Source organism: Miniopterus schreibersii (assembly GCF_964146895.1).
Source record: "Miniopterus schreibersii genome assembly, chromosome: 19".
NCBI classification, from domain to species: Eukaryota; Metazoa; Chordata; class Mammalia; order Chiroptera; family Miniopteridae; genus Miniopterus; species Miniopterus schreibersii.
The window spans coordinates 26973523-26999016 of record NC_138119.1 but is presented as its reverse complement, the minus strand read 5'-3'; the positions used below and the strand labels follow the sequence as shown (position 1 = coordinate 26999016).

The following is a 25494-nucleotide window of genomic DNA, read 5'->3' as shown; positions in this document are numbered from 1 at the left end:
GTTGGGATGTAGTGGGGTATAACTAAACAAGAACTCCTGTGAGTAGAAAAGCACTGGTAATCTTGTCTGATTCTTAATAAAATCACTTCATTTAAACAAGATCTAGCATCAGAGCATTACACTTCTCAAACACATTTAGGGTCATTTTTCTAATTATGAAAAACCCCTAAAGTAAAATGATAGCTCCTCGTGTGTATTTAACATGTGAATTTATCTGTTAAAATTCAGTTCACAAACCACTTCTTCATACCTATTGCTTTAAACGAAGGGCTGAAACTTACCATGAAATAAGTGCATCCTCAGAGATGACAGCGTGCCCAATGTACAAAGTCTCCCAAGCAAAGGCCTACCACAAAAAGCATTTCACATTGAAACTCGTACAATCCTTCTTCCTGGCAAGGCAGCATTTTTTATTTTTTTTTTGTATAAAGCGTGTTCGTGAGATTTAAGAATGTGGTGTCGGAGGACCTGCCAGATTCAGAACAAACCCAAGACCATTCTGGCAAATGAGAGATGTGTTTGTGACACAGGTAACTTGGGGAACGTGCCACAGGGAAGGCCACGGAGCACCTGGCGGGCTCTGCACACATCCCGGGAACAATGACTTCCCCCGTCGGCTTGCAAGTCAGAAGCAAGGACAAGCCCTACACCCACACCCCCTCCTGTCCCCTAGCGTGAGATAATCATTCACCCAGGAGCAAAAGGTACCCCAGGGCACCGGGAAATCAGACTAATTGAGGCAATTGGCTTATGGATTTATTTACTACACCGAGGTGCTGGGTGCGGAATGTTAAAACGTAATGCTCCAAGTTTCTAAAATATGTTCTAAGTGGATGTTTGTTCTGAGCTGGAGGGGAAAGAAGGGAAGAAGGAAGGAAGAAAGGAAGGAAGGAAGGAAGGAAGGAAGGAAGGAAGGAAGGAAGGAAGGAAGGAAGGAAGGAAGGAAGGAAGTCTAATTAAAGCCCCAGGCAAGCATCCCTGTGACCAGGACTCCTCCTGCACCCCGATTCCACACAGCTGTCCACACCGCACCTCCACGGTTGCAGTGGACACAAACTACCCTCCCGGCCACGCACGTGGGCTTGAAGAAGGAGCAGAGACGGGAGCGGGGACTCGGCTGCGGCCGCACAGGGAGAGGAAGGGGAGATCTCCGTATAGGGGAAAAGCCAAGACCCTGCAGATGATTTGATTCAATGAAGGACAGAGGCTAGAAGTGGGAGTGGGAGTTGAGAGGGTTAAGAGGGCTGGGTGACCAGGGCAAATTCCAGAGGTGCTGGAACTGGGCCCCTGGGGGGACTGAACAGCCTACCTGAGGGCTAAAGACTTGAGGGAAGCGCTTCTGCTCTGAAACTGACCCAGAGCTTGGAATCCTCCGGGAAAGGCCCTGGTTTATCCACAGACAGGCTCAGGGCGAGCTTGGCAGGCCAGAGAGGGAAGGGCAACGGTGAAACCGACGGCTGCTTCTCCTCGCTGTTCCCTGTCATGTGCTCTCCTAAGGGCCACTCACAGTGGGGTGTCCTGCGCTGAGCAAGACACAACCCCAGTTAAAGTCATTATCTGCTGCTAAAGGCATCAGCCATCTCCAGACCCAAACCATTAGAAAGAACTCGTCCAGTCACTTGTGCAGCTTCCGGCAGGCACTGTTCTGGGGGCCGAGGTTTAGCGGTGGAATGACCCACCCGAGGTGGTGAGCGACAGAGACTCAGGGGATTATAACACAGTAGGGGCCGTGATGGGGGGACTGCAGGAGGGTATCCAGCTCAACGCAAGGGCTAAGGAAATACGTGATGTCCTGAGCCAAGACCTGGAGGCTGTCTGAGCCGAGATCCAGTTGACCAGCGCAAAGGAGTTGGCCCGCACAGAGGTGACTCCAGGGAGAGGAACAGCATGGGACAGGGCTCTTAGCAGGACTGAAAGCTCTGCTTCTGGGAAAGCCCATGTATTGGATCACCTGTTCCTTCACTCACAAGTATATTTTGTAATCCTTCCATGAAAGTGCCCGGTCTCCTCATTCGGGTGCAGTACCCACCCACCTCCCAGCCCAGCCCTGAGTGCGGACCAGGGAGCCAGGATCTGCTGAGAATTCACCGTGCATCAGGCCAGGCCCTGGCCAGGGACCCCGCTTCAGGTACCACCATGTGCCTCACCCCAAGGGTGCTGAAGTCCAGGCTTTCTGGCTTCTTTAGGAATACTTAATAATTCTCCCACACGCATGGACGGTGCTTCCCTTGGATCGTCTGAGATCGTGGGGGAGGGGAGGTAAGCAGTTTTGACACCTTGAATTTTGCTGTCTCTTATCTGTAGTGAATCTACAAAGTCCCTCTTGTGCTTGTTGGGGGGGGGGGGGAAATGCTGCAGGCAGTCTGTGACCTCTGCTTCATCTGCTACAGTTTAGAGGAGTGAGAAGGCCCATGAAAGACAGACAGACTTGGTGTAAATCTCATCAATTTGTCTTCCCCGACCGAGCGGTAAAAATATACTGCTAGGAATACAGGCTTAGCTTTACCCGCCGGCTCTTATCTGATTCTGTTGTGGTGTCGGGTGCTGAGCCAACATGTTTGATTGGATTTCTTTTGCCAACAAAGAGAGCCGGGGCTGGACATGCTGGGGAGGCCTCGGCTCCAGGGACAGGTGTGCGTGTCTCCGCACATCTGAGGGGTGTCTCATTTTAGGTTTTACAGGACAGCGCAGAGATGTTTGAGAAACATTTGCGGAGCAAAGAGGAGCAGCAGTTACGCTCCTCTGCAAACCGCTTCTGTAACAGAGATGGGGACCCTGCACAGGTCAGCCACAGATCTTATCAATGAGACCCACACAGGAAGATGTAACATCACAAGCCAGGTCTCGTGTGAATGGCATCTGACTGAGGGTTCCCAAAGGTGGGGTTCCATCTCACCATCTCTGGCCTCACCCACTCCTCTGGGTCAGGCACTGTTCCTTCCAGTGGTTAAGGGGGATAAGACAGAAGGATATTACATTGTCTCTATGTTCAAGGGGCTTATAACTAAGGAGACAAAACTTACATGTTTGTAACAATGAAGAATCAGACAAATACAAATGGAATAGCCGGGGATTGCGGAGGTGGGGCTAGAACTAGATTTCAGAGAGAAAGTGGGAACAGAGCCGGCCTTCTGTGGTGAGCCAAGAGAATTTAGATACATGCAATAGATGGATACTTTTTCCCAGCAACAGAGGAGAAAAGGTGGGTGGTGGGGAGTGAAGGTAGCTGGTTTGGGTTAAGTTGTCTTATCTTTTACGGTTCAGTTTCTTGGGAGTGTTATTTGCACTGTCTCCACACTCATTGTTAAGGGAAAATGACTTATCCCTACTCTCGATGTATCCTGCCGTGAAGGCAGCTCCAGGGGCATCACATGCGTCCCCTCATCTGATGAGTTTGGAAGAAGCTGCCGGTGTGTAGGCCAGCCCTTCGCTCTCTCCTTGGGGTCTGTCTGCCTGCAGGATGCATGTTCTCTGCGTCCCTCCACACCAGGGGATTTGCAGGGAGACCCTCGCGGGCTCAGCTTGTGCTGCTCAGCAGCACCAGGGTGGGTCTCGTTCTGGGGCTCAATTTCGGGAAGCCTTCTTGGATCCAGATATAAAGCACATTCTCCAGTATTAGCTTTATCAGAAAAATAAAAGGTGACGTTTTGTCTTGTGCCTATCTTACTTATTGCCTCTCTCTTGGCCTGGAAACTTGGAGGGATGGATGCAATTTGTTAAGCACCCCCGAACACACCACCACCCATCCCTCTCCATGTCTCAAACTTCTCTAATCTCGCTTCTGACACCTAGGCTCCACTAACGCCACTTTCACAGTAGTCAGTATCTCTTCCTCATGAAGCTAAAAGATATTTTTTCGTCTTCAACTTATAATAGCTCTTTGGTTCTAATGTATACTTAAGTTGTTTAGCACTTTTGAGCTCTGAAATCAGAATGTGCCTTACAATCCACGATCACAGTCTAACTGGCCATAAAATACTGGTGTGTCTTATGATCCGTGGCATCTTCTAGTCAGTGAACTATGGTTCTGGAATGTTTGAAGATCCCATCCCCACTCTCCTTATCTTCTGCGATGCCCCTCTCTCCTGTCTCCCCCCCTCTGCTGGCAGTGCACCCCAGCCTCCTGGGCAAGTCCCATATAAATGTATTCCTTGGGGCTCTGCTCTAGACCTTATTGCTTCTTGCCCTCACAGCAGCCAGGGTGCTCTTTCTAAACACAAATGTGATTCGGTCACTCTTCTGCTTCCAAGTCTTTGTAGATGCTGTCCCCTCTGCCTGGGACACCCTCTCTTTAATCCCCAATCCCAGCCACCATCGCCACTACTGCACGCGGGGGAATTGAGTTCATTGTGCAAGTCTTGGCTCAGATACCACCTCTGTCAGGAAGCCTTCTTTGATTTCTCCTGGCTGGCCTGTTTCATAAGCTCCCATAGCATCCTTTTCTTACTCCTATTATAAACCTAGGCACTGTACTATAAAACTGCATTTACTTGTCTGTCTCCCTGGTGAGACTGTTAGCTCCCCGCCAGGTTGTAACTGTTGGGCTCGCTGTTGTATCTCCAATCCACAGCACTACACCTGGCATGCTTCTGGAATGAACAAATCAATACATCGGTGGAAAGATGGGTCGGCGTGAACAACGTAAGGTAGGGTAGGATATGAAGGACTTAGAATGCCTAAGGATGGGTGACTTTAAGGAGAGACTTGGTCTCCAGCTCCAATGCAAGAACCCGGTGTCTTCAGATAGCTACACTGTCAGCCCGACTCAAGAAGGAATTTGCTGACCTGCTCAGAAACACTCCCACAGCTCACTCTGCTCCAGACAAATTTAAAAAAAGAAGAAATAAAGATAATGAATATCAGAAATTACCCAGTGATACAAATGTTCTTCTTAAAGGAATTAAAATCTCACTCAAAATATGGGTCACCAGCCTTCCTGGTGGAGAAGGTACTGAGCATGAGCAAACAACCCCGGCACCTCTCCCTGAGCGGGGCCGCCCACAAAGGGTTAGATTAAAGCAATGGCTTGGAAACATCATGACAGTTCTCCTTCTGTTCTTCACAACTGCAATGAGATACAATTTCATTAATCCAATGCCTCTCCACTGAGTTATACAGACCACAAATCTTCCATGGAAAGCAGGTGATGCTTTGCAAAATCGCTATAAATAAGAACAGAAAATAATTGAAATATATTGAAAACTTAGGCCACCATGCAGAAAAGAGTGGCTTACATTACAGTATGCTTTCCATCGCCCTTCTACTCATACATGCCTTTTCATGTAATTGAGGTTACTGTTACTGCATACATAGTAAGAGATTCTGCTTTCCCCTATTTAATATTGTGTTGGAAACATTTTGCTTGCCAATAGAGCTTCTTATATCTTGATTTACCATAATTTTGATTTAACCGATTCGCTCTGTCTGGGCACTAAAACTATGAGAATTTCCTTTAGAAAGATCTACTAACTCTCCTAACTACCAGTGTCTTCAGGGACTGCAAATCCTTTTTTTTTAAAAAACTGCTTAAGCAGACACAAAATTAGGAAAGAGAGCCTGGTCCCCACCCCAACCCCTCTCAATCAGGTAATGTATTCATTACCTGATACAAATGTTTTTGCATTTCCGAATATCTAGATTATTCACACTGTACCTCCTCGCTTGGAGTGCAGATACAATATAATAGCTTTGGTTGATGGAACAGCTACATGAATATTAGTGCTTGGTTGGAGTGTTTAGAGAGACACTAAAACAGTCCTCCCCCCCTCTCGTGCTGAGTACGAAATCACCTATGACATGGATTTTATTCTATGGCACTTCAGCTGGTCCTCTAGGTGGGCGGGACAATGCCCCATGGGAGATGGCAACGCAGGAAGTGGGGGGTGCCCCCTCACCCCTCCAGCTCACAAGAACCTTGGAAGCATCTCTGTGAAGGACTAAGCTTCTCCTTCTCTAACACAATGAGGGTCTAGAGGGAGCTGTTGCAGTTCTTAAAGCTTTGTTAGACAGCCACCCTGTCTTCATTGCCTAACCAGCCTCCCCCTATTCAAGAACTGTTTGAGAGAGGAGTTGGGTGGTACCTACTAAAATAAATGTCATTATTTTCTGATTGGATCAGCAAATAATAGAAATTCTGTTAAAATATTATTCTCTCAAATTGTATCCTAAAAACTTAAAAGGATCTGCAAACCTTGGAACGGTGCTGACTTTCTCAAGTGTTACTTTAAAAAATAAATTGACTGATTTTGAAAGTAGCACATGCTCTTTTAAAGAAGACTTGAAGACAGACAAACACATGAAAAGGAAATGAAAATCTCCCACAGCCTCACAAACCGAAGACCTCCCCTGTGACATGTCGAAGATGCTTGTGGGCTTTTACCTACCAACATTTCTCCCACATCACTGAGATCATGCTGCTTTTACAAACTGTATTTTATTTACTTCACCCATCCTATGAGTTTCTCATAACATTTAAACTTCCCTGTAAGCATCTGAAGGGCTACACTCCCATTTCTTTTAAAGTGTTCTGGAATACTTGGTCATCTAGAAAAATATCCATATGTTCTCTTTGTACCTGTCTTCCCCGCCCCCCCCATTCCTTCTTCTGAATCTCAAATTTCTGCCTTAAGCCCTGGCCTCTTTCCCCACCTTTCTGAGTAGCTGATGAAGACTCCAACTGGACACTCCACTGGTCTTTAAATCAACAAGTCAAAACCAAGACATCACCTTGCTCTCTCACTGCCTTGTCTTCTGGAAGCCTCCTCCTGCCGATGTCTCCATCTCTCTACCTACTCGGATGTCAGCATCACCTCTCACCTCCCTCGATCTACACCTCAGTTCCCATTATTCACAACCTTTCAGACTCTCCTTCCACAGTGTCTCATCCACCTGTCCCTTCCATGTAAGGTGGGCAGATTTAGCAAATAAACATACAGGACACCCAGTTAAAGCTGAGTTTCAGATATATGGATAACATTTTTTATCATAAATATGCCATTCACTGTTTGGAAGTATTTAAGCTAAAAATGACTTTTTCTTTATATGAAATCCAAAGTTAACAGGGTGTCCTCTGTTTTATTGGGAAACCCTACTTCTCTCTTAGTTTCCGCTGCCCAGACCTGCACACCTCTCATCTCTACTATAAGCCGTAGTCATCTAATGACCTCCTGGTCTGTATGTCTAACTCAGTAATCTTCACAAATCGCAGCTCTAACAGTGTCATAGTTGACTCGCCACCTTTGGTGGTTCCCCACTGCCTAGTTCTTTATGCAGACATTTAAAACGTCCACAGACTAGCCCTGAGCTGCCTCTCCAGCCCCAGGCCCCACTGCTGCCCTCAGGGCTCTCAGTTCCAGCTCAAATGCTAGTCTCTTCATTACGAAGCACACCCTTCCCCGGGCCTCGGCTCCCACCACTCTTTCCATCTGGAACACCCTACCTCACGTGTCCAAATCCTGATTCCATCTTCACAGAGCCACCACCAGAGCCTGGGCCCTCCTTCCCTTGTATATAGATCACTAGTTGTTTATCCTACCATTTTGGCAGGTCAGAAATAGCTGAAAATTGGCAAGTTCACATGGCTTAGGCTAATAAAATAAAGCCTACTTTCTACAGGATCATCATCTCACCCATTTCCACAAAAAACACCAAGAAGTGACTGTCTACAGCGGTGTTCTCAAGGTATCGTCCTCTACTCATATTCAATTATATCACCCGAGGGATGGAGGGTTCATGACACTGAAGATCCCAAGGCCCCAGCTTACAGCTGCAGAATCAAAATCCACAGGGAGGGCCTGGGAACCTGCACCAGGAACAAGCTTTCCAGCTCAGTGTGACGCTCACTCACACCGAGAACCACCGGCCCACATGGAAACTCTTCTGTCTACTCACATTGGTCCCTGAATATGCCTCTATGATCCTACCTCTAATGACTGCAGAGGCTCAGGCTGTTCTTCCCACTCTTAGACCCTGTCTATTAAACATTCCTACTGGTCCCAACAAGCCCAGTCAACTTCTACCTCCTCCATGAACATCTCCTTGTTTACTCCAGGAAGTCTATAGAAAGAGGAACCTGTGTCACTTATTGTCCCTAATCATGCATTTATCTCCCCAAATGGGACAGAACATTCATCCAAGACACGGATTTTCTCTATATCCCTCCCAGACTCAAAGAGGCTAACACCTTGTTAAGCTGTGATAGTTGCTAAATAAATAGATGTTACATTAACATCCAAGCAAGGTCAATGGATCCAAAGTAACTACTTAAAGCAAAGATGAGCGTGTCTTCCAAATTAGGTGAAAAAAGACGCCAACTGTGTAAAAGCATTTACACATTGATGTGTCCATTTAAGGAGAGTTTATTTATTTATTTTTTAAATATATCCTTATTGATTTCAGAGAGAGGAAAGGAGAGGGAGAGATAGAAACATTCATGATGAGAGAGTCATTGATCGGCCGCCTCCTGCACACCCCAACTGGGGATCAAACCCGCAACCCGAGCATGTGCCCTGACCAGGATCGCCTGGATCCTAGGTTGATGCTCAATCCCTAAGCTACGCCTGGCCAGGCAAGGAGAGTTTAAATCCTAGTCCAGTAGTGACAGGACTGCAAGCAGAACACGAACTCAGATGATCTGATGAGCCGGGTCTGCCCACCGGCCTTCCTCGTGGCTGCTCCCCTTCCTTGGGCTCTGGCCCAGCCACAGGGAGAGAAGAGCTTCCTCCATTTGAGAGCCATGCCCAGATCTGTTCCAGAAAGACGCTTCAGACTCAACAGACTAAACCATCATCTTTACCCCTCCTCCCCCTCCGTCTCTTCTTTCTCCCCTGGCTCTGTTGCTTATTTAGTCGCTGCCAGAAACGATTCCCTCTCTTCATCTCCCACATCCTGGAGGTTCTCCCTCTTCTGATATCTCTGGACCGCTTTTCTTCCCCATCTCCCTCCCACCTTACCTGGGCCCTCCTCATGTCCCACCTGAGCCTGCTAGCTAGCCTCCATGCCTCTGTATTTGTGGGACCAGATCCGCATGTCACTCTCATGTTTAAAACTTTCTCTGGACCCCTCATCCCACAAGAGAAAGTCCAGACCCTCATTCTGGACCACGAGGCCTTTCACAGACTGCCTTTCAATTCAATTCAGCAAACAGCCGATGGTGCCTTCCAGGTGCTGGGACCAAACGAGAGATAGGAAATCAAAGGATCTCAGCTCACAGGAGAGACAGAGGAGTGAACACGTGATTGATGCAATGTGATGGGCTTGGTAGAATCCCAGGAAGCCTTGGACTCAACCAGTTCGTGGTGACTCCTGCAGGGAATTCATGCAGAGCCAGGGCTACAGGTACATCTCCAGCGCAGGTCCGGGGCTCTTTGCATTACTCAAGGCAGCCTGGCCAAAATGACCTTAGTCTTGTGCAATAGAATGAAACAAAACTAAAAGACCCAAGACGATCCATGATTAAGATATGAATTAAGCATTAAAATACAAAACCCATAAAAGTTACTACAGAGACACTAAATCACAGTGAAACAAGATCGTTTAAATAAGATGGAAACACAGGGAGATGGACCACACTCAAGCACAGCCCTGATGAAAGCCTGTGACTCATCCACTATGGTCAAGTAACACAAAACAGATAACAAGTTACTTGCAAATGCTAATAGTACTACTTGGACAGGGGCAAACATGGATATCTGTGCTTTTTTATTCTGATATCTATGAAAAACTAGAAGAAAATTATTTTTTAAAAATATCATTAAAAAATACACATGCTGAAGTCTTAAGTATATTTTAAAGAACCAAGAAACTAAATTTGAGAAGACATTGACTTGTAAGACAATGCCAAAAGGAGATTTGGGAAGGTGTCATCTCAAAATTAAGGCAAAGAACATCAGAAGAAACGAAGATCATAAGAGATTATCTAGTATATTATGTTTTCAGGACACAGCATGGCCTTCAATCCAAGATATAGTCCATGTTTGTGGGACGATGATTTTAAACTGCAGACTGTGAGCAGGTCAATAAATCAATTTAGTGGGTCATGGCAGTCAATTTCTTCTTAAGTGAAAGGTAATAGAATTTAATAGAAAATGCCAGGTGCATCAGAGGGAAGAGGGGGTGGGGGCTTGGTGGAGGTGGGCAAATGGGGGGGAAATGGGGACATCTGTAATACTGTCTACAATAAAAATAAAATTATATGAAAGATAAGTACTGAGTTTTATGTACAATGGTGTGTGCACGTATTTAGCAGTTCATGATGTAATAAACATTTCCTATGGTGAGTTGCAGTCAAAATTTGAAAAACACTCTTAGAACACTTTTATTAGAAGGAGTTCTTTTTAAACACATACTAAACAGGCTCAGTTATGAATAGTGACCTTTCTCCTCATTTTTGGAGCCTGTGCTAAAATTAAACAGAGATTGGGGGTGGAATATCAGAACTGAAAGGAGGCAACAATTAGCAGAATGTAAATGAGTGAACTGATAACAAGAGGCTAGAGACCGAACAGATGAGAAAAATGAGCTCTGGGCCTTTTTTAAAGACTCCTTGTGATAACTAAAGATGACCTGGCTATTTCTCTTCCTCACTGGAGCACCAGAGACACAGTAGCTGCTCAATAATTACTTGTCCAAAGCCCCTCTAGAAGCACTTGCATTCTCTCGGTGATAACACTTACCAAGCAGTGTGATTGTTGCTTTTTAAAATAACAATCAGTCTCCTTCACGGAAACTCCTTGAAGGCTGGGCGAATGTTTGGTCCACAGCTGCATCCCCACCCCCATGACAGTGTCTGGCAAGTGTTCAATAAATGTTGGCTGGATTGAACTGAAGGGCATCGAAGGGCAATAAAGATCTAGTTCTCATATCCATCTGATGCTTGGACCCCTTTTGCAAGTCAAAATGATTTCAGTTTACTGAGCAAAATATATTCTAATTAGAGAAAAATAGCTCTAAACTTAAGTTTCCACAGAGCAAATAGCTTGGAATCCCTTATGTGTCTTGGCCCAGAGGTCAGTTTGACTCAAAGAAGTTGTATTGCCCTTTTATAGAATCAGGGCTTCTTGGAATGTCTTGGCTCCTGGGGACACACGGAAGATGTTTTTTCCAGTCTGGACAGCTTGAGGGCAACAACCAGTTTGAACCCGTAGCTGCTGAGCTATCTCAAGAGGTCCCATCCACACTGCTAATGGCAGCAGGCAGGGTGCTCAGGAAGGGCCGAGGCAGAGGCTGGATTTAGAGAAGCAGTCAATTGACCAAGTAGATCAACACTCATCAAGCCCCAGTACTTCCCCATAAGCAGCCCAGGCTGAGGGGAATGGGACATGGCTTGGACGTGGTCTTTTGCCTTCCTTGCTCCTCTGCGGCTCTGTCATACGTCCATGCCTAGGTGTTCATCCCCAACTCCTAAGAGTGCCGCTGTTTAGGGTACATCAGTGAGGGTGCCCTGAGCATGAGCACATAGGGCGGACAGTATTCCCTGGAAAGGCATGTGGTGAGTTACCCGTGGGGGGATGGGTGAAAGATGCCCTACACCAAAGCACCAATTCAAATTCAAAGGGGAGCCTACTGGACACTAGGTACTCTTCTTCTCGGGCAAACACCCCGGTTGCTGTTACCAATGGAAAGTCCCCTTTATCAAGGACACTAAGTGATGGCAGGGATAAGTGTCATTTCCCTGCAGCTACAGTAAAGCAACAGCTGTACAGCTCATGGGTTCTGTTCCTTACACACAGTCACATCTCCCGTCTGTGTGGATGAGAAAGGCAAGGACCAGAATAACTCTGTCTGTAGAGCTCAATGGACACCAGGAGTCCAGAACACTTATTTCAGCAGACGGTGTCAGCCTCCGCCCCCACCCAGGCTCCATCCCGGTCTCCAGCACGCGCGGAAGGAATAGAAATCGTCCTTGGTTATTAACCTCAGCAGAATGTAACCAAGAGGGCGAGTTCCCTTGGGGCCGGGTGGCAGGAGGAGGGGTGCATACTCATGCATTGGAAGGTCAAGCAGGAGCAAAGTTTGGGCTTTTTTTAAAAACACTATCTATGTCTAGATACTTAGTTTGAATTTCAATTCTAACTTCAGTGTAACTTAATATCTCCCTGCCTCAGATTCCTAAAACATCATATGTAAAAGATAAAAATATACGTCTACAGTGTTTAGCAGCATCTGGCAACTTAATGGACCAGCAAACTACACAAATTATCATTAGGATTGAGTTATTGCAAAATGGATTGACAGAGGTTTTGGAGTTAGAGGGACTCCAGGATGCTGGCTGCGTGGGCCTCATCAGCTGTGAGGTCTTGGGAGAGTTTCCTAACCTCTCTGAGCTTTCATTGTCTCATATACAAAATGGGGATCATACAATCACTTCAGAGGGTTACACTCAAGATTCATTGAGAATCTGTAGGTGAAATGCCTGGTGCAGAATAGATGACCAGCTCTTATTATGATGTCCTGCCCACTCAAAGAGTAGACACGCCCCAGGCAAGAGCTGCTCTGTAGCTCCCTCCGGCAATCTGATGAATCTCTCAAAGGCGACTGATGTTCAACATGCAAAATAACAACGTGTCCCTCACCCCTGGTCTTCTCTCACATTCCCTACAACAGTGTATGTCAGTCCTGGCCGGTTTTGCTCAGTGGTTAGAGCGTTGGCCAGAGCACTGAAGGGTCCTGGGTTTGATTCCAACCAAGGGCATGTACCTCAGTTGCACTCAATCCCCTGCCCCGGTCGGGGCATGTGCAGGAGGCAATCAATCGATGTGTCTCTCTCACATCGATGTTTCTCTCTCTCTCTCCCTTCCATTCTCTCTGAAAAGCAATGGAAAAAATATCCTCAAGTGAGGATTAGAAAAAAACAAAAGAACAGGGTATAAGAGCAGAGCAGCTTCCCTGTTACCCTTGTGAGAAACCCCACCTTCCTCACTGACTCCTCTCCCCTGACAGTAGATCCTTCAACAAGTCCTGTTGAGTCTACTTTTAAAATACGTCACTTCATTTGCTTCTCTGATTTGCTCACCCCCAATTTGCCTCCTAGATAACGTGTCTCCAGCCTCACCTACCCATCCCAGCCTTGTCCCTTCGATCCACTCTCCAAGCTGCAACTACAGCCACTTATCTAAAAGCATAAATCTGACTGAGCCTATCCCCTGCTTTAAACTAGTCTTTGGCACACACAGTTCTTCAAATGAATCTTGTTCTCTCTCTGCAGGGGTTTCACACATGGTCCCCCCTTTGCTTAGAATACTCCTGTGTCCCTTCTCTTCTCCATGTTAACTCACTCTCAACCTTTATTTTTCAGCTTAGGCACGTCATTTCTTCCAAGGAGCCCTCTCCACACTCAAATACTGGGTTAGATGCCCCTTCCACTCTATGCAAATGTTTGCTTATTTGTTCAGCTTCCCCCAGTAGACTGGGCGTCTCTAGGGTATAAAACCCATTTTTGTCATTGCAATACCCCAAGTGCCTCGGACTGGGACTGCCAAGAACGAGGCACTCAAATATTTGTTTGTTGGATAGATGCATAGATGCTAAACGAACAGTTGGCCTTGCCCTGCGGTGCAATCTCTGATTGAAGGCCGCAGTGGTGTTGAGCTGCCCAGTAGTTAAGCAGCAGAGTTTCCTTCCAGCCAAGGGAACATCACCTACCTAGGATGGCCACCACCTCGTCATCCTGAATCACCTCCAGGGAGCCGGAGACCACGAAGCAGAGGCTGTCCACGCTCTCTCCAGCGTGGTAGATGAGGTCCCCCGGGGCACAGTGCACCGTCTGGAACTCCATGGCCAGGGCCCGCAGGCAGCCGTCGCTGGCCAGCCGGAAAGCAGGGTGCTCCTTGAACACCTTGCGGTTCAGGTGCACGCAGATGTCGGCTCTCATGTCCTTGGGGCAGATCTGCAGGACCTGGCCGGGCACAGGAAGGGAAGAAACAGTGTCAGGGTCCTCTTCATCCTGGCCTCCAGCCCACTGCCCCGCAACACCTGGGGGCAGAAGCCACCCCCACTAGGCTAGACTGCAAGCAAGGCGCTGGTGGACACGACAGTCACAGTGCCATCCTCATGGTGTTTACTCTCTTTGGGAGGCTGTGACCACGAAAATCTGTGTTTGGTGCTCAGAAGAGGGTCCCGATAGTGGAGGGCTGGAAGCATGTGGAACTTTTTTTTTTAATTTATCTTTATTGTTGAAAGTATTACAGATGTCTCCCCCATTTCCCTCCAATGATCCCCTCCTAATGTGGGATCTCTAGGTAGCTGGGGAAGGCCTCTCTGAGAAGGTGACATTTATGCCTACACCTTCATAATGTGTCAGAGGGAGCCGTGTGAAGGAAGAACATCCCAGAATAATAACAAAGGCTGTGAAGAGACCTGAGCAATAGCCAATGTGAATGAGGGGAAAGGGGAAGGAGATAAGTTTCAGGAGGTCACCAAGCAGGAGGGCATGTAGAGACGTTTAGGTATGAAAAGCCTTTGATTTTACCTGAGTGTGATGGGGACACATTGGAAGACATTAAGCCGGGAAGTGACAGGACCTGACGGATATTTTAGAGGGTTATTGCAGCTACAGAGTGGAGTTAGAGGGTCCTGACTTTGGAGAGCGAGAATGGAGCCAAGGAATCAAGTTGAGGAAGGTTCGCTAGACTGAGGGACTTGGGCCCTCCTCCCTCCTCCTCTGTATGGAAACCAGCACCAGTACGCTTCCAGAAGAGACCACAAGACAATTAAAACTCCCCCTCCTGCTGGGAAGGTGGTGCCTCACTCTATCCACCTGTACTCTGCCCAGAACCACATCTTAAAATACAAGCCTAGCCCCCGAGACCGCTTGGGGAGACTCACTCCTTATCTGAGTGTGTGCTTTCACTTTAATAAAACCTCTGTGCTTTACTGAATCTTTCTGTCTTGTTCCTGAATTCTTTCTTGCATGGAGACAAGAACCTAGACGCTGCCGCTGGGCTGAGGCCTCCCTTGGCTTCCCTGTGAGCCTCAGACATCAAAGTCAGGTCACTCCTGCAGGTGTCCAGGTGAGTGCTTAGGGGAATTGGGCTGGAATGCTGGCAGTGGAGCCAGTGAGAAATGATCATACTCAGAATATATTCTGAAGATAGAGTTGACATGATCTACAGATGGACGGAATATGGGTGTGATTTAAAGAAAGACAGAGAGTAATATTTACTAAGCACTTACTATGTCCCAGGTATTGCTAAGCACTTTAGAGTGTGTCATTCATTTCATACTTATTTATAGAGCATCTTATTATATGCCAGGAATCTTTCTAGGCTCTGAGAAGGTAGCAGAGAATAAAGTAGAAAAAAAATCCCTGCCCTGGCATAACTTGACATCTAGTGGGGGGAGACAAATAATAAACAAAATAAGTAAAATTTAGTAGTAAGTGCTAAAGAGAATAGTAAAGAAGGAAGGGAAAGTCAGGGAGGGGTGTGATGTTACATTTTCGAGTGTTACCTGCATTGGCTAATTTAATCCCCACATAAACCCTAGGAAGTAAGTGCTATTATTGTACCATTTTACAGATAAGGAAGCGGAGACACAGGAAGATAATAACTTGCCCAAAGTGGCACAGCCAGGAACTGGCAGAGCAGAGATCTCAAACTAGGTGGTCGGGACTCCAGAGCCTGGTCTGGGATGCTAACCACTTTCTGTATTACGTGGCTGCCCCAAACACATGGGCTCGTGATTTGGTTCTCAGCATTTAGGAAATCAAGGCAACATGGTAACTGTAAGAGACCATGTAGGGTTCATCTTACAAGGAAATGACAGTTTTATCAGCCTTTTCTAGGGGCAGAGATATTTCCTCAGACAAAATTTTTGCAAGAAACCATTGCACAGCTCCTTCCACATTAAGCAACGCAAGAGTCCAAGTGGACTTTTTCAGAGAAATTTGGAGTGTTCCTAAAATAATCCTTTCTCCCATCCTAGCCTATGAACAAAGCTGGGGGCACAAAATCCACCATGCCCAGTGAGGACATTTCTTTCCCATCCCTGCTTCTCTGTCTTAGCAGGAGCCATCTGCCTCTGCGTCTGCAGCTCACCATGGAATCTGGAATCCCTCAGCCTCCTTCAAAACCCAGCTCCAACCTCACCTTGCCCGGGACAGCTTCGCTCAGATCCCACCCCTCTCGGGTGCCCCTGTGCTCTGCACGGAGGCCCTGGAAAGAAGGCACCAGTTGAAATCCCACCTCCTTCCTCTCCAAGTGACTTAGCTGCTCTACACTTGGGCGTCTCCTGCAAAATGCACACAGCTACCACTGGCTGATGAAGAGTGAATGAAATGACATCCACCCAGCACACTTCCCGGGACAGTACCTGGCCCCAGGAAGGGACTCAGTGGATGCCAGTCCCCTCCCTTTGTGTGCCCCTGTGTTCTCGCTCTGGGGCTGCAGGATGCTGAGGCGGTCAGCATGTTCTCCGGGAGAGGGGATGGAGGACTGGCCGAGACTGGAAAACTCAGGCTGCCGGTGCTTGGGCAGAGTGCTGGCTAATGCTTTCCTCTTTAAAGCTCGTTACAACAAGACTTCTGTAGAAATGTGGATTTAATTTGGATCTTCCTCTCTCCAAACAGAACACAAGGGATTGCAGAATGCTACATGTCATGTCAAAACTGTGCCCAGTGGTTTAAAACCAAGATTTAGTCTTTGAAGTTCACCTTTAAATATTTGGTTTCCCCTGGGCTGGACTTTGCTGGCAGAGGCTGTCAGTGAACGAAGCCTTGGCACAGTGACAGAGTTTTATCCCTGGGCATCGTTCCCGGAGCCGCTGGGAAGCACGCGTGCAGAGGAGAGGGAACCTGGAGCAGAGAGGCTGCGGGCCGGCTCAGCCATCGGGCACCCCCACCATTCTCCTGTTGGCTCCACACTGGGAGGGGTGGGGGATCCTGAATTCCTGTCTCTGAGAGAGGTCCTGAAATGGGCCACCTTCCCTTCTACTTGGTTCTGAGGAAAGACTATCCCAGCTGGTCCTTGGGGCCTCAAGGGCCACAGGGAGTTATCACCACGGAGGCTCCTGGAGCCTCCCCAGACTGGGCAGGACAGGAGCATGGCCGAGAGGACGGGCTTTTGGGGCAGGCAGACCTGGATTCAATTCCTGGCCTTAACACTTAGTAGCCATGCAAACTTGAAGCAACACTTAGCTTTTCCCCCAGACTTCATTTTTGAACTTGAGCTCAGAGGTCTCCTGAGGGCCCCGAGCCGGCACACGTGGGCTCGGTGTACGTGGGCTCTCATTTCTGATGTGCTCACGGCACAGGGCAGTGGGTCAGCTGAGGGAGGCTTTGAAGTCCAGAAGGTCAGAGCCCAAAGGGCCTTAGAGGTCGGCCTTAGTGTTAAAAGTCATCTAGCTTCCAGGTGTCACAGACTCAGAAGGACAAGTGACATGCTCAACGTCACTAGCCAAATACTGGTAAACTGAATGAGCCCAGCACTGCCACCCTCCCACCACACACACACACACACACACACACACACACACACCCCTACACATGCCTTGGCTCCCCTGGTCGTCACTGACCACTCTGACCCAGCATGGAGGAGAGGGGACCCATGGAGAGGCTGGGTCCCTGGGACTGGTCCTCTCCACAGAGCGGCCGGCCAGGGAGAGTGGCCGCCCCAGGCCAGGCTGGGCTCTGCAGTGAGCTGCTACAGAATCCCATCTTCACTTAGATCTGAACCTGCCGCAGATCCCAAAGCCCTGCGGGGACAGGAGGCTACAGGGAGGGGAAGGAAGCGTGAATGCTGACAGTGCTGTCTCCCAGGCAGCGCCCAGCCCAGCCCTGCGTGAGAGGGGGAAGGGGCTTTTCCCACAAGCAGCTTTGCAAAGGCATCCTGGCCCCTGGGAAAAGGAGACCCAGGGCCGAGATCAACATTCCTTTCTGCTCCAGCAGCTCCCAGGCACCCACAGAACCCACGGCCTTGTTGAGAGAGCAGAGCAAACAACAGGCACAGCTGGGACAGGTGACCGGCAAAGCCGGGGACTAATCATCCCTGACCAATGTCTTGCTGTCTGAGAAATGCGGGCAACTCTGTTTGCACTTGTCCGTCTTCCCTCCACTACATGTTTTAAATTTTAAAAAAAAGAGTAGCCCTGGCCAGGTGGCTCAGTTGGTTGGAGCATCACCCCGTACACCAAAAGGTTGTGGGTTCGATTCCTGGTTAGGGCACAGACCTGGGTTGTGGTTCGATCCCCGGTCTGGGTGCATACCCGAGGCAACCAATTGATGTTTCTCTCTCACATTGTTTCTCACTCTCTCTGTGTTCCTTCCTCTCCCTCTAAAATCAATAAACACATATCCTCCGGTGAGGACTTTTTTTTTTTTTTAAAAGGAGTAATAGTAGGAAAAGCACAAACTTTGAAGTCAGACAAACTAGGTTCACATCCTGGCTTTGCCATCCCTAACTCTGCGACCAGGGGCCGCTAATAAAATTAGCCGGGCCTCTGTGCCCTTACCCCTTTCAAGAAAAAGCAGCAGGGTGGAGCCCGAGTGAAGCGAGGATCCAGAGCCCGCAGGAAGCGTCTGTGCTTAACGCACGTTCACGTCGCGGCAGCTGGTGCCGCAGGGTCACTGTTACGCTGCTGCTGTGATCGTGGCAGATGTTCAGCAAAAACCAAAGTACCGCTCCTTTTAAGTTGGAACCAGTTAAGTTTAGTTCAACTTTCCTTTTAAACGGTCAACTCTCAACCGACTGTTCCAAGGGAGGAAGGCAAATGCTCGGGCGCGGATTTAAATAGAAAGAAGAGTAATAGTAGCAAAAGTGATAGTAGGAATGAAATACCAAAAGTTTCAGTAAACACAGGATCAGTAGCAGTGCTGTGCCATCTTGTGCCATCCTAGCCTGAGGCAAAAAGAAAATCAGTGATACTGACGACCGCACCCTGGGTGGCCTGGATTTTTGTCATCATACGAATTTGGGAAATTCTGCCCTGGACACATAAGACTTCCAGTCCCTCTTCTCTCAAGAAGACACACCCTGCCTTTCCAATTTCTTAAATAATGGCTCTTAATTGCTAGTCTTTGAGCAAGGTTGATCTGGAAGCTGTCAAACTCTCTGGAGGTAGGACCTGGAAACCCAAAACTACCCAGGTGAATTCTGAGGCACAGCCAGGTTGGAGAACCCCTGCCCTAGGAGAGCCCCAGGTCCCCCGGGAAAGCTGGCAGACAGGGGGCTTATCTGAGCTCGTTGCCCTCCTCACCTTCTCTGTGTCAATGCCTCTGGACATGGACCAGGTGGACACGATATAATCCATGACGCGCTCACTCAGCCCCTTTGGCACCTGGTAGAGCTTCAGGAAGTCCCGAACGCTGTTGAGCATCTCATGGTACCTGTTGGTGTTGGCGTACATCTGCTGGAAAATGGTTGTCACATTCCCGAAGATGGTGGCATAAAGTAGTGCTAGAGGCAGGAAGGGAAGAAACAACACATGAGTGGTCCCAGAACCAGGGCCCAAGAATGCCCGCCTTCCCCAGAGCAGGCCAACGGCCGGTGCTTCCTCCTGATTTCCCAGGAGAACCTCACCCCAGGAGCCTCTGGGACTGGACCCCCCAAAAGAAACTCCTAACACCAGACCAGGAGGACAAGGTAAGGGTGGACAGGAGCTGACACGACCGGGGCCAGAGCTATGATTCAGAGAGCAACGGGGGATGGGCGCAATGGGGCTGCTTCATTTGTAAAGCCCCATAAAGTCTGAGCTATGCCTGAGGCCACCAATCAAATGTGCTCCCATGTGCTCCCTAGGAGCCCAAACCCAAACCTATCCGCAAGTGATCTTTATCAAACCCTGCCATGTGCCAACACTATGCTGCCTGCCAGGGACAGGGGGGCAAATGAGACACTCAGTCCCGGCCTTACACAGCGAACAGTGTAGCGGAGGGACAGACCTGGAATGTGTAATCACAAATAAATAGGTAAATAATAGCAAGAGTGCCGAGAGCGATAAAGGATGTTCTCTCTTTGCTTTGAGCTTGTTGTTCAGGTGCATGTTAATACCACAATCCACTTCGCTGTCATGTGACTCCTGGGGGGAAAGTGTGGCTTCGATATGGTGAGAATAAAATTAGATCCCCTCTGAGATGTAGCAAGAACATGCTCTGTGCTCCCGTTGCTCCCCCACGTTAGTGTCACAAAGGAGGGCCGTTATGTCATCACAAAACCCCACCTTCCACCTCTACTTTCCATCTGCCTTTGAATGCTAAACTCAAGTGCCAACACTTCCAGGAAACCTCCCCACCAGGTGACCATGACTCCCAGGCATGCCCACAGAGCTCATATTATACACATGCTTCCCATGTGCCATGTGCCAAGCACTATGGTACCTGCCAGGGACAGGAGGGCGTGCGAGACACTCAGTCCTGGCCCTACACAGCAAACAATAAGCTCAAAGCTCCACCTTCCCATTCCCAAGCGACCGCTGATGTTTTCTGACACCATAGATTAGCTTGCATTTTCAATGATTTTATATCAAGGGAATCATACAGTATATACTTTTTAAAAACATCTTTATTGAGATATAACTCATATACCATAAATACATCCATTAAGATATGCAAGTCAATGACTTTTGGTATATTTACAGACTTGCAGAACCATCACTACATCTAAGTTTAGAATATTTTCATCCCCCTCAAAGAAACCCAGTAGCCGTTATCAGTCATTCCCCACCCCCCCATCCCTCACCCCCATCCCTTAGGCAACCAGTTTCCATCTCTATAGATTTGTCTATTCTGGACATTTCAGATAAATTAAATCATACAATATGTTGCCTTCTGTGGCTAGCTTCTTTCATTTAACACAATGATTTCAAGATATATCCTTTTATTGTTATTGATATATCCTATCCATTGTATGGATCTACCACTTTTCACTTTTTCATTTATCAATTCATGGGTATTTGGGTCACTTCCACTTTTTGGCTATTATAAGCAATGCTGTTATAACACTCATGTACAAGTTTTTGTATGAATGTATTTTTATTTCTCTTGGGTATATACCTAGGAATGGAGTTGCTGGGTCATATGGTAACTATGTTTAACATTTTGGGGAACTGCCAAACTGTTTTCCAAAGTAGCTGCACCACTTTGCATTCTCACCAAAGGTGTATAAGGGTTCCCAGTGTCTCCAACACCCTATCAACACTTGTTATTATCTGTTTTTTTAAAATTATTAGTGCCATCCTAATAAGTGCGATCTGTTATCTCACTGTAGTTTTGATTTGCATTTCCCTGATGGCTAAAGATGTTAATTAAGCATCTTTTCATGTGCTTATTGGCCATTCATATATCTTCTTTGGAGAAATGTTCACTCATCTTTTGGGTTGTTTGTCTTTTTATTATTGAATTATAAGTGTTCTTTATATATTCTGGATATAACCCCTTTATCAGATATATGATTTGCAAATATTTTCTCAAATCATGTGGGTTGTTTTTTCACTTTCTTGATGGTATCGTTTGCAGCATAAAAGTTTTTAGTTTTCAAGTAGTCCAATTTATCTATATTTTTTTTGTACTTTTTTGACTGGTTTCCTTCATTCAGCATAATTATTTTAAGATTCATCCATGTTATTGCATGTATCAACAATAGCTCATTCCTCTTTTTAGGAAAGAAAAATTTTATGTTGAAATAATTATAAATTCACAGGAAGCTGTAAAGATTGAGTACAGCGAGATTCTGTATACTCCTCAGCCCGTTTCCCCATGGCTTAAATCTTACATAACAAGGGTACAATATCAAAACTGGAAGACTTACGTTGCTATAAAGTATGAGTATAATTCTGTGTCATTTTATCACGTGTGTAGATTCATGTAACCAGCACCATGTTCAAAATACAGAACTGTTCTATTGTCACAGAGACCTCCCTTGTGCTACTCACACTCCCCCAGAAATCACAAATCTCTTCTTTTTTATAATAACGTCATTTCAAGAATGTTCTATAAATGGAATCATATAGTATGTGATCTTTTGAGACTGGCTTTTTCTACTTAGCAAAATATCCCTGAGATCCACCTACCGTGCTGCATATATCAATAGTTCATTCCTTTTTACTGATGAATACTATCCCACAGTATGGATACATCACATCATTTCCTTCAAATAATCTTACTCAGGCTTAGCTGACAGACTAAAGGAGGGGAAAAAAAAAGAGAGAGAAAGGCAAGGATAGGAAATCTTCATTTAGTCTGCCTGGCAGTGCTGGGTATGGCTGCCTGAAAAGCCGAGGCCACAAATCCACCTGAAGAGCATTGTAAACAGGATCAGAAAGTGCCGCCAGCTCTGGAAAGGTACTAAGGAGTGGTGTCAATCTGAACAAAAGGAGGCAGATGAAAAGCTGTAGTCAATGCCTGAATAAAGCAGACGCCAGCTCTTCTAAGCTCATAAATGCCCTCATACACAACAGGGTCTCAGCTCCTGCTTCTCCACCCTGGTGATGTCACCGAGTGGGCTAAGCACCAGCATCTGGGCCTGGGCAGCTGCCCAGTTCCCAGTCAGCCGGACCCCAACCCAGTAAGCCTGTACAGCGGCCCTGCCTCAGCTCTGTCTTCTGGTCCACAATCAACCAGCCGTCACGCAAGAAGAGCAGAGGTGCTTTTCTCAGGACAGCTCCCAGAAAGTTAATTTAATCTTGAATATAAAAAAAAAAAAATAGTTACACCAAATCAATACAGAAAGAATAGCTCTCTTGATAATGATCTGAGAACCAGGAGCAGGTCTGAGACTCTTATGTTCTGGTCGCAGCTAAGCCAGTGACGCCACATCCGTCATTTATGGCCCAGGACTCCTATCCCAGCCTGGTCAGAGGCATTCTGGAAGGTCAAGGGTCCTCAGGGGGGCTTTATTCAATTATTATTACAAGTATGAAATTTTATTATTATTAGAAATGGATAATTCTGCTCTCAATACCCCTACTCTAATATTATATGAAGTGGGGTTGTGCTTTTCATGTATACGTGTTATTTATTGATATCTTATATACAAAGCATTATGCCCTTAAATATGCTCTACCTGGGAGAGCAGATGTGTAAGTCCAGCTATCACCAAATAGGTGTCTGAATGTGATGTGGGAGAAAGGGAGGGAGAGGGCAGCAATGTCACTGTCGTGACTGAACCTCAGTACAGAAGGTGCCTTGGATGACTCTAAATGTGGATGAGTTGGTCCTTCAGTTTGGGGAAAGAAGTATGGAGACCTCTCCCAACCCCAAGACAAAATGCTGATTTGGATAAGAGGAGGCTTATTTCCGCCTTTGAGCGGCTTAGAGTTAATATTGTAGCATCTCAGGAGTTCTGGGTCTCATCCAAAGAACAGTAAGAGAGTATTCTCTGGCCCCAAATTGGAAACTGCTGTACAGAATTTGGGGCAAAGCGGCAAAAGTTTGTCTTCCTTTTTAAAATATTGTGTTTGTTTTTGTATACATAACACACAAAATTTAAAGAGCCAGATGGCCAAGACATTTAAAGACTCCTTATTCCCTTAGGCCCTCTTTCTTTTCACCCAATTTTCTATTCTGCAAAGCACCAACTTCCGTTGTATTGGCTGATTGGTTTGCTACCGATCACCATTTTTTAATACCTTGCTCAAATCGCTATATCCTGATATTTCAGTTGTAGGCATTATCCACTGACCTCTGAGAATTTAGCTTTTTCCCACCTCAACTCCAATCTAACATTCATATCCATACCTTTTCCTATTGCCCCACCCTCCCAATATAATTCTACCATCACATTGGTTAGACAGTTATCTATGTTTACTTTATTATAAACAGATGAGTGCTATTCACAGCTAAGCCATGTACTATATTGTGGTTACTTTTCCTTTTCTGCAATGTTTCCTTTTACTGTAGCTAATAATGGTCTTTGGAGGCTTCTGAAGTGTTGCATTGTCAGCTGTGTGGACGTCTCTGCCTCTGTATCCTGGGAAGTCCCTTCATTTAGTATTCAGGTTAGATCCCCATTCTTGCATCCCATGTCTTCCTCCCTCTTGGTTTATCCCTTTTTGTTGGTAGAAGAATCTTCTAACAGCTTTCAGAGGAAGGATATATAGGAGCACAATTTTTGAGACCTAATGTTTACTCCTATGCTCAATTAATAGTTTGGCTGGGTATAGAATTCCAGATTAGAAATCATTTTTTCTCAGAATTTTGGAAGCATCTCTCCATTGTGTTCCATTGCTCCTGAGAAGTCAATAGCATTCAGATCCTTCATCCTTCAAATTGAACCTGGTCTTTTCTTATCTAGAAAGTCTTTTTCAGCAATGATCTAAAAATTCATAAGAATGCGCCTTTTGCTCTGTTTCACTTTTTATCCCTTATGCTAGGCTGTCAATAAACTCTTTCAATCTGGAAATTTATGCCCTTCAGGGAAATCCCCCTGGCCTTTCTCCCACCCTTTCTCTAAAATCAATAAACATATCCTTGGGTGAGGAAATAAATAAAAAAATAAGGAAAGAGTGACTTATTTAGAAAAATCCCATTTTCTGAATATAGTCTGTAAGTTCTCTCTTTCCCTTTCTTTGTCTCTTTCCTTCTCTTCACCCTCTCCCCTCCTTCAACTCTGCTCACACACTGGCTACCCTGCCACCCCAGATCGCATAGGGACCAACATGAAAGAGTGAGGCAGTGCATGCCCTTTCCAATCCCTGCTTTTAAACGAGATAGTGCCTGAAATAAGTTATCCATTAAAATTATGCCTTACTGCTACTTATTTTAATGAGACTTAATTTCATTTTCTTTTTGGAGGAAATCACACAGTTCTTTTTCATAAAAATTTCCCTTAAAGTAAAATCAGCAGTCTTATGATCCTTAATTTCCCATTAGCCATATGATTAGGACAAACTTCTCATTAAGTCGGGTAGCTGCACTGGCGAATTTGGGAGGAAGGTCATTAACACACACAACATTGGTACTGAGAGCTCGAAGCAGTTCAGACACACTCTCACTTCCAAGGCATTAATGAGATAGAGCAAGAAGGATCTAAAAAGGGAGAGAAGCTCAGAAGCTGAATATTCTGTTTTCTATGTTAAGAACAGCCCAGCAAATCCTGGTAGGTGAACCCAGTGACCTCTGTACCCATGTATTATCTCCTGATAAGGAAAGAAAGGTGAGATCTTCAAAGTTATACTCTCCTGGGTTCAAATTCCAGTTCGGCCACTTAGAGCTGTGTGGCCAGAAGCAAATTACTTTTTTCCCCTCCGTTTCTGTGAGTTTCACAAAAGGAAAAACACCTGCTCACTTCCCTGGGTTGCTGGGGTAATTGAGATACTGTGTAAAAGTACGTAGACTACTGAGCTGGAACATAGAAACCCTTCATGTTATCTTCTCTCTCAGTTAATTGTCCTGAGTCAATGTCAAGAACACACACATCAGAGAACATTTCATTAAGACAGTAACCTGGGCCCTGGCCAGGTGGCTCAGCTGGTTGGAGTGTCATCTGGTATACCAAGGGGTTGCAGGTTCGATTCCTGGTCATGGCACATGCCTAGGTTGCAGGTTTGATACAGGAGTCGGCGGAT

At 46.5% G+C, this 25494-nt stretch overlaps 1 protein-coding gene across 2 annotated transcripts in view; it reads right to left on the bottom strand.

Annotated features, from left to right (window-relative positions):
* KCNH1 (potassium voltage-gated channel subfamily H member 1) overlaps positions 1 to 25494 on the bottom strand; it is a gene marked incomplete at both ends in the record, with an annotated part of 265348 nt that overhangs the window by 58044 nt on the left and 181810 nt on the right. For both annotated transcript variants that reach the window (XM_081121280.1, XM_081121281.1), the window contains 2 exons: positions 13642 to 13894; positions 19189 to 19388. In XM_081121280.1, coding sequence (XP_080977406.1) covers positions 13642 to 13894; positions 19189 to 19388 — 453 coding nt within the window. The remainder of the gene's footprint in view (positions 1 to 13641; positions 13895 to 19188; positions 19389 to 25494) is intronic.